Here is a 12,715-nt window from a genome sequence, read left to right as displayed (position 1 = left end):
ATGCTTCGGGGGAGGTGCCAGGTGGCTGGTGTGTGCATCATGACCGGCGTCACTTCTGGGCGCAGTCTTTGATAGTATACACCAGTATCCAGGATACCGAGCATGAGCGGTGAGATCCTAGGGACGCCAAGACGGCTGCCATCACGACACTCCACCGTGTAAGGTAGTAAGTTTTTTAATCATGCGGCCTATTGACCGCCTAATTAGCACATTCAGGTGATCACTGTAACTAAAGCACGAGGCACTTTATGAATTTGGCAATATTTATCTGCGATGGTCTATGAGATCTCACTATGTATGTAAAACCGTGGTCTGGACACATGATATATGTAATGAACTCACATTTAACTGAAAATTTTAATGTAATTCATGTTTTTTCACACTATTGACCATGTTATTATTAATCACTCTGTTAATTGACTCACTAAGCATTGTGGGTATAAATGTAGATGCTGTGACACCAATTGTTATGCTTCAGAAAGACTGCAATGAGCAGTTGAAACGTTGCACAGGGGAAATAAAGCGGGTCGTTTTTCACTTTTCTTTGCGATATCTACAATTATTTTGATGAGGTCACTGCGCTCATCACATGGTTCATCACATGGTTCATCACATGAACCATCACCATGGTGATGGATCATGTGACGGACCATGTGATGACCGCAGTGACGTCACCACAGGTCCTTTTCCTGTGCACAGCAGAGAAGCCGGGCTGCGCGAGCAAGTGGATTAAGGTGTACTATGCATTCTGCATTAAGAACATGGTTATAAGGGAAAATAATAATGATCGGGTCTCCATCCCGATAGTCTCCTAGCAACAGTGCATGAAAATCTCACCGCATCCGCACTTGCTTGCAATTTTCACGCTGTCCCATTTACTTATATGGGGCCTGCGTTGTGTGGAAAACGCACAAAGAGGAGCATGCTGCGATTTTCACGCAACGCACAAGTGATGCATGAAAATCACTGCTCATGTGCACAGCCCCATAGAAATGAATGGGTCACCTCACGCATTGCACCCGCCCGGAAATCTCACCCGTGTGAAAGGGGCCCAAGAACGCCTTCACACACTGTGGATATTGTTGCAGAAATTTCCTTGACTGAAAATCAGTTCAATTTACTTGAATGAAGCTTGCAGAAACCCATGTGCCTCCTGCCACATTCTAATGAAAAGAACTAAAAAAATTTAGCTGTGGAAATTTCTGTAACAAAAATCCGGTGTGTGAAGGCACCCTAATGGCTACAGTCTTCGGCCTCTTTCACACGAGCGTGACGGATTGGCTCCGGATGCGTTCAGTGAAAATCGCACCATTTTGCAAGCAAGTTCAGTCAGTTTTGTCTGCGATTGCGTTCAGTTTTTTTGCGCTATGCGTTTTGATGCGTTTTTCAAGTGCGTGATAAAAAAAAAACCTGAAGGTTTACAAACATCTCTTAGCAACCATCAGTGAAAAACGCATCGCACCCGCACTTGCTTCCGGATGCAATGCAGTTTTCACTGAAGCCCCATTCACTTCTATGGAGCCAGGGCTGCGTGAAAAACACAGAATATAGAACATGCTGCGTTTATCACGCAACGCAGAACTGATGCGTGAAAAGAAAAAAAAAAATCTGTGCGGGTGCTATGCGTTCATGTCACGCATTGCACCCGCGCAGAAAACACGCTTGTGTGAAAGAGGCCTTAAGCTGGCCACACATTAATTTCACACCAAACACCCTGATTTTATTGCGACTGACTGAATATCCAACGAGTACTGGAGCCTTCCGATTCTCAGCTGTTGAAAGAGATAAACCGCTGGTAAAAGTGTCTGACACCAGCATTCATGTTTAAAGGGCATCAGTCAGCAGATAAAACTGGCCTAATACATTCCTATGGAAAAAAATGCATTCAGGCAAGTGTTCCGTTTTTTTGGCCGGAGATAAAACCGTAGCATACTGCTGTTTTATCTTTGTCCTGATCAGTCAAAAAGACTGAACTGAAGACATCCTGATGTATCCTGAACGGATTGCTCTCCATTCAGAATGCATTAGGATAAAACGGACGGAACTCTATGCTGGAAAAGAAAAACGCAAGTGTGAAAGTACTCTAACACAGATGCCTTTAGCTGCCAAGTGCCCATGTAACAGGTCAGTCAGTTTCATAGGTACAAATCTGCTGACAGATGCCTTTTAAAAAGAAATCGAGAGAGATAGCTGAAAGCCATCTAATGTGTATGGTCAGCCTTCGTAAATGTGGACCACTATCTTATCTGTAACTAAAACTACCTACGGTATATCAAGAGCCATATGAATTGCTAAATATGCTATGTCTGCCGGGATGTGCAGATTGCATCTTAATACACTCTTTTAGGTTGATAACAGAACATAGCGTATGTAATGTACACTATATTACCTCCAACACTGGTCCAGCCCCCAAGATGGTCCTCTCCACTCCACTGGCATAGCCCTTCTGACTCAGTGCAGTCAGACAATGTATCAGGAAATTGGTACTTTGAGTCTTCCCAGAGCCGCTCTCTCCAGAGATCACAATACACTGGTTAACTCTCTTCTTCAACATCGTATGATAAGACACATCCGCAATGGCAAAAATGTGGGGCTCCAATTTACCTAGCTGGTGGTTGTCATACATTTTGACATACTTTGGGTTATAGATAGGCAAAAATTTGAAAGGATTAATTGCTATCAAGATACTTCCTGCATAGGTGTAGATCTTTTGCTTTACAAAGCGAACTTTGAGGTTTCCTAAAATGGCAGACTCTGTAAGATTGGGCAAATTACATAAGTCATTGTAGTCCTCTTGGGGGCGGGGAAGAAATCCCCTTTCCACAAGCCTCCTAGCTGCTTCCTCTTCAGACACGTGAGGGAGATGGACATATTTAATGGTTCCATCCTGATTCTTCTCTTGAAGCAGAAAATAGTATCCTTCTGTCTGAGAATGCCTCTCTTGGGCTTTGCGTGGCCAGAGCCGCACCCTATGCACTGGAGGGTCATTGGCATCTAGAACCCACTCCTCTCCTCCGGACTCCTTCACTTCAGTCAGAACATACGTTTTAGAGGCATCTAAACAAAGAGCAGCAACCGCAATTTTGATGACGTCGGTGGCAGACGATTCCTTGGTGGCCAAAACAGTGCAGCAGCTAGAGTCGTCTTGAGAGAGTTGAGAATAAATGTACAGATTGCACGACGCCTTGTCATGGCTGGCGTCATTTTTTAAACTCATTCTGTGCCAGTCCTGGGTTCTGCATGCCGCGTTTCAGACAGCTGTAATCAGCATCTGAAAGGGAACAGAAAAAAACCTTTAGTTGCATCTAGTGGTGGAACTGGAAGTACATCATCATCAAGTTACTACGGACATACTGTAAGAAGCATCACAAGTATAAACCCTGTACATTTTGTCTACATACCTGTATTTCAGTTTGTATCCCAATGTTAAACTAGACGTGACTAATGGACAGTGGTTATAAAATATATATATACACACACACACACACACACACACACACACACACACATACATACACACCTAAAGAATTATTAGGAACACCTGTTCTATTTCTCATTAATGCAATTATCTAGTCAACCAATCACATGGCAGTTTCTTCAATGCATTTAGGGTTGTGGTCCTGGTCAAGACAATCTCCTGAACTCCAAACTTAATGTCAGAATGGCAAAGAAAGGCGATTTAAGCAATTTTGAGCGTGGCATGGTTGTTGGTGCCAGACGGGCCGGTCTGAGTATTTCACAATCTGCTAAGTTACTGGGATTTTCACGCACAACCATTTCTAGGGTTTACAAAGAATGGTGTGAAAAGGGAAAAACATCCAGTATGCGGCAGTCCTGTGGGCAAAAATGCCTTGTGGATGCTAGAGGTCAGAGGAGAATGGGCCGACTGATTCAAGCTGATAGAAGAGCAACGTTGACTGAAATAACCACTCGTTACAACCGAGGTATGCAGCAAAGCATTTGTGAAGCCACAACACGCACAACCTTGAGGCGGATGGGCTACAACAGCAGAAGACCCCACCGGGTACCACTCATCTCCACTACAAATAGGAAAAAGAGGCTACAATTTGCACGAGCTCACCAAAATTGGACTGTTGAAGACTGGAAAAATGTTGCCTGGTCTGATGAGTCTCGATTTCTGTTGAGACATTCAAATGGTAGAGTTCGAATTTGGCGTAAACAGCATGAGAACATGTATCCATCATGCCTTGTTACCACTGTGCAGGCTGGTGGTGGTGGTGTAATGGTGTGGGGGATGTTCTCTGGGCACACTTAAGGCCCCTTAGTGCCAATTGGGCATCATTTAAATGCCACGGGCTACCTGAGCATTGTTTCTGACCATGTCCATCCCTTCATGACCACCATGTATCCATCCTCTGATGGCTACTTCCAGCAGGATAATGCACCATGTCACAAAGGTCGAATTATTTCAAATTGGTTTCTTGAACATGACAATGAGTTCACTGTACTAAAATGGCCCCCACAGTCACCAGATCTCAACCCAATAGAGCATCTTTGGGATGTGGTGGAACGGGAGCTTCGTGCCCTGGATGTGCATCCCTCAAATCTCCATCAACTGCAAGATGCTATCCTATCAATATGGGCCAACATTTCTAAAGAATGCTATCAGCACCTTGTTGAATCAATGCCACGTAGAATTAAGGCAGTTCTGAAGGCAAATGAGAAATAGAACAGGTGTTCCTAATAATTCTTTAGGTGAGTGTATATATAGCTGAATCTCTGTAGGAATGGAGTTCATGAGGAGACATGAAGTACATAGACGAGGTGGGGGGCTGTGGCTGATGAGCAGCAGCACTTGTATGCAGTCTCCATTACCACAGTCTGTGCTCTCTGTACTTCATGTCTCCTCATGAACTCCCTTCCTACAGAGATTCAGCTGAAGATCATATTAAAATGTATTCAGGATCATAATCCCCGACAAGCACAGCAGAGAGGGGGATAAGGCAGCTCTTTGGCTCAGGACAGTAGCCAGTTAAGGCTACTTTCACACTAGCGTTTTCAATTCCGCTATTGAGATCCATCATAGGTTCTCAATAGTGTGGGAAAATGCTTCCGTTTTGTCAATGGGGACAAAACTGAACTAAATGAAACGGAATGCACCAGAATGCATTCCATTCGGTTGCGCTCCCATCGCACAGAATAACGCTGCAAGCAGTGTTTTTCTGTCCTGTCCATGTGATGCGGAGCTAGACGGATCTGTCCTGACACACAATGTAAGTCAATGGGGACGGATCAGTTTTCTCTGACAACAGAAAACTGATCCGTCCCCCATTGACTTTCAATGGCGTTCATGACTTATCCGTCATGGCTATAGAAGACATAATACAACCAGATCCATTCATGACGGATGCATGCGGTTGTATTATGGTAAAAGGAAGCGTTTTTGCAGATCCATGATGGATCCGCAAAAAACGCTAGTGTGAAAGTACCCTTATTTCTCCTAATGATTGCTCCCTAGACAAAACAAACCACTATAACTAAATGAAAGGAATCTGGGAATATATTTATAATAAATAAGTATTTTAATTTTCTTAATAATCGGAGAATGCCTTTAAAAGCCAGGCGCCCATGAGATTTTCGATCCTGGAACGCTGATGCAAAGTCATAGATTTAAAACATACCATAATCATGGGAGGTTACTGCATGTCATTCATTTCAATGTATGACTGTATGCAATAAGCTCTACTGCAGGTAGTCACTAGTCAGTCCACAGTTTAGTGGAAACAAAATTAGTCAGCCAGTCTAAAAGCAAACTGTAAATGCTTTATTCTACATATATGGCTCTGTTCACATCAAATTTTTTGCCTACGTCAGAGGTCTATGTCAGGAGTACTAATGAAGACAGCAACGTATCCCACTGTATAGGCATTCATTGGAATATGGATCCCAAACAGTCCTCTCTTCTTATGGCACAGGTGTCTCACAGCCACCCACAAACACAACCCCCACTACCCTCTGAGCCAGGCATCCTCAAACTGCGGCCCTCCAGCTGTTGCAAAACTACAACTCCCACAATGCCCTGCTGTAGGCTGCTTTGGCCATGCTGGGAGTTGTTGTTTTGCAACAGCTGGAGGGCCGCAGTTTGAGGATGCCTGCTCTGAGCTCTTGCTGGGGACGGTGCCCAGGGGTTCCCTTGCAGCAGCAGCTGCATGCTCTGTTCACTTTCTGCTCCAGCACAGCCCTATGCTGCTTAGGGAAGCTCCAGAGACCTTATATGGACAGCTATGGCACAGAGCTGCAGGATTCCAAGAGGAGAAAATGATCTCGGAATTCCAATGCTCTGGCCAGGGACTCCGGTAATCTCCCTACTGCTTTGCACCATTAGAGTACTTTAGGAAGGCCAGCCACTACTGAAAGAGCAACCCAACGGGTGGTAACAGACCAAGCATCTGGCCAGGACCCTTTTGCCACGATCTTTGCCCACCAAAGTCTATGGTCTATGGCGCACAAGGGCTATGACTTGCCTGCTCCCAGGTTGAACAGTGATGTCATACTGGGAAAGGTCCATCAGAGGAGCGACAACATAAACACTTAACGGAGGCTAGTAACAGATGTCAAGCAATGGTCTGTTACGGATGTGTTAAACTGTACATTTTTTAAAGTGGACTCTGTGGAATGGAACAGTGTAGTTTATTACACTATTTGGAACTTTTTTTCAATTTTGGGGGTATACCGACAGGTACCGTCCAGATGGAGGTCAAAAGCACACTGTGTTGGTATCCTTATAGAAACAGAAGGCTATGGACATGTTTAGTGTTTATGTTGTGGGCTTTCCCAGTGTACATGCTAAACATGTTGAGATGTGATGAGATTGCCTAATAATGCTGATTTTCAATTTGGCAACCATAATATATAATTTTGCTCCTGAATTTTGAGACTTGGGAGCCAAATAGTCATTTTTATGTCCAGCCTGGAGGAATGTAAATGACTTAAAGGGAACCTGTCACCAGGATTTTGGGTATAGAGCTGAGGACTTGGGTTGCTAGATGGCCGCTAGCACATCTGCAATACCCAGTCCCCATAGCTCTGTGTGCTTTTATTGTGCAAAAAAATGATTTGATACATATGCAAATTAACCTGAGATGAGTCCTGTACGTGAGAGGAGTCAGGGACAGAGCCGCAATGTGTGGGGCCTCATCAAGACTAAGAACAGCTACCAACACATGGGAACCTGTGTCAAACATCCTCAGAAAATGCTGACCTCCTACTTTGTAGGAGAATGAAAAAGAATGGCCAGTATAACAGTGTATATGGTCAACCGAGTTCTGGTCTTACCACAAATGAAACCTGTCCTTCTGCTTTAAAATATCAACAGAGCACAACTATGTTCTTCATACCTCCACCGGCCATTCTGGAGAGACTGAGATGGGTACTTTTGCCTCCAAGACAACCCAAAGACTGCGTAGGTCTCTAGAGGTACAAATCTGCAAAACTTTTCTACAAAAAGCCAATGCTGTAAATTATGAAATAATGAAAAGTCAAAACTGACACCTAATGGGTCAAACTTGAGGAAATCATAAAGTTATATAGCACAAATGTTAAGGGGGAACGGTACGTTATCCATGGAATGTAAGCATTCTGCAAGATAGAAAAATAGATCCAAATATGCAAAAGTCTCTTCCATGCTCAAACAAAACGGCCACTAGGACCTTAGAAAACACATTCTCTAGAAGCATCAGGAAATAATTCTTGTGACGCCAAATTACAGAAGACATCCTGCCAGACTGACTCGCTGCCAGGTCATGCTTAGGTCATATTAAATTATGAATAATTCTCTATAGCTAGACAGAATGTTAACTAAATAGAGTCTAACACTTAGCACATGACTAACTGCGGTCAGCATTAGCATCATCATTACAGGGCTTGTCCCATTACAAGAACCTATCCCCCTATCCACAGCATAGAGAATAAGTGTCTGATCGTTGGGGGTCTGATCGTTGGGAATGTGCCCGATTGTCAATCAATCAGTGACAGGACAGCACACAGGACTCCCAAATATAGAAAGGTGAGAGGTTTACATTTATAAGTTACACATTTTACCTTTCCTCATGGAACTGTATATCAACCTGCTCAGCTCCTCCTGCTCTATATAACATGCTGCCTGCAGATTGCCCTGCATTTCAGTGTGATAGGTTCACTTTGAGGGTGAGGTCTGATTCTCGAGCTAAACCAATTAAAGAAAGCTACTCACCTGTTCACCAGCATGCCATTCCAGCACAGAGGGTCCTGTCTTTGCGGCTTTCAGTCTCTTGTGGACCGTAAGTGTGATGTCCTGTCCGAGGTCCCTTGCACCGCTGTAGCCATGCACTGCCTTCTGCGGTTATGTGTCCTCAAGCGCTACATGATCCACTCAGGGACACGTCTCAGCTAAGGTCACTGAATGGCTGCATTGATGCATGTGACCATGGACATGTCTATCTTTACACTTATGGTCCAGATGGCACTGGAAGCAGGGTGTCGGACCCCCACCGATCAGAAGCTGATGATCTATCCAGAGGATAGATCATCAGTTAAAACAAAGTGCAGAACCCCTTTAAGGATATTTGGCTTTCGCGTGAAATTTATGGAAAACATATAAAGTTCAGGCTACAGTGATATTATTATATCATGAAAGTAGGGCATTTAAGTAGACGCATGCAATAGTGATTTCCACATCTCAAACAATTTATTGAAACAAAAGCCAACACCAGTGGTGGGTATACCCCTACAGAAATGTCAGTGTCTAAATAACTTGTCATGTGGCCTTGAGCATCAATTACAGCTTGATGACGACGTCTCATGCTGTTCACAAGTCGACTTATTGTCTGCTGGGGCATGGCCTCCCACTCTTCATGAAGGGTGGCCCTCAGGTCATTGAGGTTCTGGGGTACAGAGTTACAAGCCTCTACATGGCAACTCAGCTGATCCCATAGGTTTTCAATGGGATTTAGGTCTGGAGAAAATGCAGGCCACTCCATTTGTGGTACCCCAGTCTCCAGCAGCCGTTCCCTAATGATGAGACCTCGGTGAGCTGGGGCATTGTCGTCCATGAAGATGAGAACAGAGCATTGGAACAGAGGGCCAGTATGTGAAGGTGAAATGCAGAGTCCTAGACTGTAATACAAGAAATACTGGATTGGGCAGTATACACTAATTGTTAGGCAGAAGCTGACATGCCCTGAAGTCAATGAACATAACCACTAATCTTAAGACTGGCACTGCACCATCACAGAACTAATGTCAGAGCCACGACTGCTGGGTTATAGGATAGCTAACATGCCTGGGTCCCCTGACACCAGAAACCACTAACAGGTAGGTTGAAGTGGGAATAACATCTCATTTCATGTACAAAGGGGGCACTTTACAGTACAACTGAATAGGCCATTCAGAATGCCGCTATAGAAAGGATGGGACACTAAAAAATAACACATCCTATTGTCTGGGGTCTATGGCTCCTGTGCAAACCTATGCGTCTCCGTGGGTGCAGACTACAAAGAAATAGTCCAATTCTGCAGGGACCGCGGAAACAGACAACAGTTTTTTTTTTTGCAATACAGTAGTCTATAAACTGTGAAAGCAATTGACCAAAAATTCTGAAGTAAGCATGTTTATCAGTCTGAAATGGCATTGTGAAGAAAACCACTGTCTTCTCAAATACAATTTGTTGCCACCCACAGTCCTAAAATTTCTTCATACTAGAAATGGGTAAAAGAAATAAAAAAAAATAGGAGAAGATAAGCCCATTTAAAGGGTTTCTACCACCAGAAATACTGTTATGTAGCTGACTGATATAGCGATGCGCCAATGTCAGCACTACATAACAGTATGTTTCTAACATTAGTCCCTGCAGCCGTTTTGGTAAAAAATAAGCACTTTTATTATATGCTAATGAGCCTCTAGGTGGGCGTAAAATCAGCACCTAGAGGCTCCGTCCACTCACCCTTTATCCCGCCCAGGTCCAGTGTTCTGCCCGCCCAACTCCTCTTGATTGATGTGACGGTTCGCAGCATCGTTGACGAAATCCCGCGCCTGCGCCGTTCACTTCCGTCTTCAGCGCAGTGAGTGAAGGCCGCTCTCCTGATGCCGGCTTCCTCACTGTGACGTAGTTGGCGCAGGCGCAGTGGGGAATCCGGCACCAGGAGTGCATCATTCACTCACTGGGCCGAAGACAGAAGTGAATGGCGCAGGCGTGGGATTTCGTCAATGCTGCTGCGAACCGTCACATCAATCAAGAGGAGCTGGGCGGGCAGAACAGGGGAGCGGGGCGGGATAAAGGGTGAGTAGACGGAGCCTCTAGGTGCTGATTTTACGCCCACATAGCACCTAGAGGCTCATTAGCATATAATAAAAGTGCTCTTTTAACAAAAACGGCTGCAGGGACTAATGTTAGAAACATACTGTTATGTAGTGCTGACATTAGCGCATCGCTAATGTCAGTCAGCTACATAACAGTATTTTATCATCAAGTTTTGGATCCACTTTCTTGTACAGTCAAGAAGAGGATAGGACTTTTTAAATTGTTTTTTAGCACCCTATTGGGGTGTGAATATGTGATAATTAGATTGCTTATACCATAGACTGCAATAGTTTACCATTAGGCTACCTACACAGGATGAGTTTTTGCCATGCCACAGTAAGGCTACTTTCACACTGGCGTTTTGTCTTTCCGTTTGCGAGATCCGTTCAGGGCTCTCACAAGCGGTCCAAAACGGATCAGTTTTGCCCTAATGCATTCTGAATGGATAAGGATCCGCTCAGAATGCATCAGTTTGCCTCCGTTCCGTCTCCATTCCGCTTTGGAGGCGAACACCAAAACGCTGCTTGCAGTAAACGGATCCGTCCTGACACACAATGTAAGTCAATGGAGACAGATCTGTTGTCACTGACACAATCTGGCACAATAGAAACCGCATCCGTCCCCTATTGACTTTCAATGGTGTTCAAGACGGATCCGTCTTGGCTATGTTAAAGAGAATACATCCGGATCCGTTCAAACGGATCTGTTCAGAACGGATGCAGACTGTTGTATGAGCTGAACGGATCCGTCTGTGCAGATCCATGAGGGATCCGCACCAAACGAGAGTGTGAAAGTAGCCTTATTAAAAGGTCACACATGCTCAGTTTGATCCTTCAACTGCCTCCTGAGCTGTGATACAGAGAGCTGAGACACGACCCCTGAGCTGTGATAGGGAGAGCAGCGGAAAAGACAGTCCCCTTGAGCTGTCAGCTTGATAAATGAATGGGGAGATCTCTGGATCCATATGAGGTACAGGGCTGGTTCTAGCTTTGCTATTGTCATGGACTATATGATGTCTGATTTTCATTTCTTACATTATTCATGGGATAACCCCTTTAATAGGACCTTTACTAGGTAGGCCTGGGAGCTTTGACACTGCCTCTAAATGACTACTCAAATGCCATGGTAAATTGACCATGGCATCTGAAGGGTTAAACATCGATGTTTAGAGTGGTCTCCAATCACAGACACTACTGATAGGTGTCTCCTGTGTAAAACAATGGGCACAAGCTGCTGGCACCTGAACAGCTCCTAGGTGGGCACCACACATAAAGACTCGACATCAGCCGTACATGAACGATGGATGACGGGATGGGGTTAAAGGGAAGGCATCATCAGACAATGACATATTTAAATTTTTAACTGGCCATTAGAGGAGAGCCAATTGGTTGATACTTCCTGCTTTATGAAGCTCAATTGGCAACTTTGTGTGTAGACTGGGGCAGGATGAGCAGAGTTGTCTCAATATTACTGGAGGGTTAGTGATTAAAGCTCGGCATAAACATTAAAGTTGGGCAGCACGGTGGCTCAGTGGTTAGCACTGGTATCTTGCAGCGTTGGGGTCCTATGTTCGTATCCAACCAAGGACAACATCTGCATGGAGGTTGTATGTTCTCCCCGTGTTTGTGTGAGTTTCCTCCTGGTACTCCGATTTCCTCCCACAATCCAAAGACATACTAATAGGGAACTTAGATTGTGAGCCCCCAATTGGGGACAGCTTGATGTCAATGTCTGTAAAGCGCTGTGCCATATAGCAGCGCTATATAAGTGCATAAAATAAATAAAAATAGATAAACGATGGCTAAACCTGCCTACCCTTGGTGGCAGATGTCAAGGTAGATTAGGATTGGGCAGTCCAATTTCAGACAGCCAATCTTTTTATTCTCTGTGGATTAAGCTACTGCCATAGGTGTCTGGGCGTGTCTTTCTCCACCTCCCCATTCAGTGTACACACACGCGTGCTCAGCTGAACTGAGAATGCATATGTATGGAGAGGTTGGGAGATTAAATACTGGGGCAATAGTTATCATAGGCTGGTTTCACGTCATGTTTTGAGCCTTCGATCAGAAGTGTACATCTGGAGGACTCAAAATGCATACCTCTGATGGAAGGCTCAAATGTATCCCACTGTATGGCCCCTTTCACACAGGCGAGTATTCCGCGCGGGTGCAATGCGTGAGTTGAACGAATCCTGACCCATTCATTTCTATGGGGCTGTGCACATGAGCAGTGATTTTCACGCATCACTTGTGCGTTGCGTGAAAATCGCAGCATGCTCTATATTCTGCGTTTTTCACATAACGCAGGCCCCATAAAAGTGAATGGGGCCGCGTGAAAATCGCAAGCATCATCAAGCAAGTGCGGTTGCGGTGTGATTTTCACGCATGGTTGCTAGGTGACGATCGGGCTGGGGACCCG

At 44.7% G+C, this 12,715-nt stretch overlaps 1 protein-coding gene across 1 annotated transcript in view; it reads right to left on the bottom strand.

Moving 5' to 3' along the window:
• Window positions 1–12,715, bottom strand: part of MYO9B (myosin IXB) — a 182,140-nt gene that overhangs the window by 150,044 nt on the left and 19,381 nt on the right. Inside the window, 1 exon segment of the mRNA XM_040417459.1 lies at window positions 2,390–3,271. Within this exon segment, the coding sequence (XP_040273393.1) occupies window positions 2,390–3,217 (828 nt within the window). The 5' untranslated portion in view covers window positions 3,218–3,271.

The sequence above is a fragment of the Bufo bufo genome, chromosome 2 (genome assembly GCF_905171765.1).
Source record: "Bufo bufo chromosome 2, aBufBuf1.1, whole genome shotgun sequence".
Classification (NCBI taxonomy): Eukaryota; Metazoa; Chordata; class Amphibia; order Anura; family Bufonidae; genus Bufo; species Bufo bufo.
Note: the sequence above shows the minus strand (reverse complement) of the source record. Positions and strands in the feature narration are given on the sequence as shown.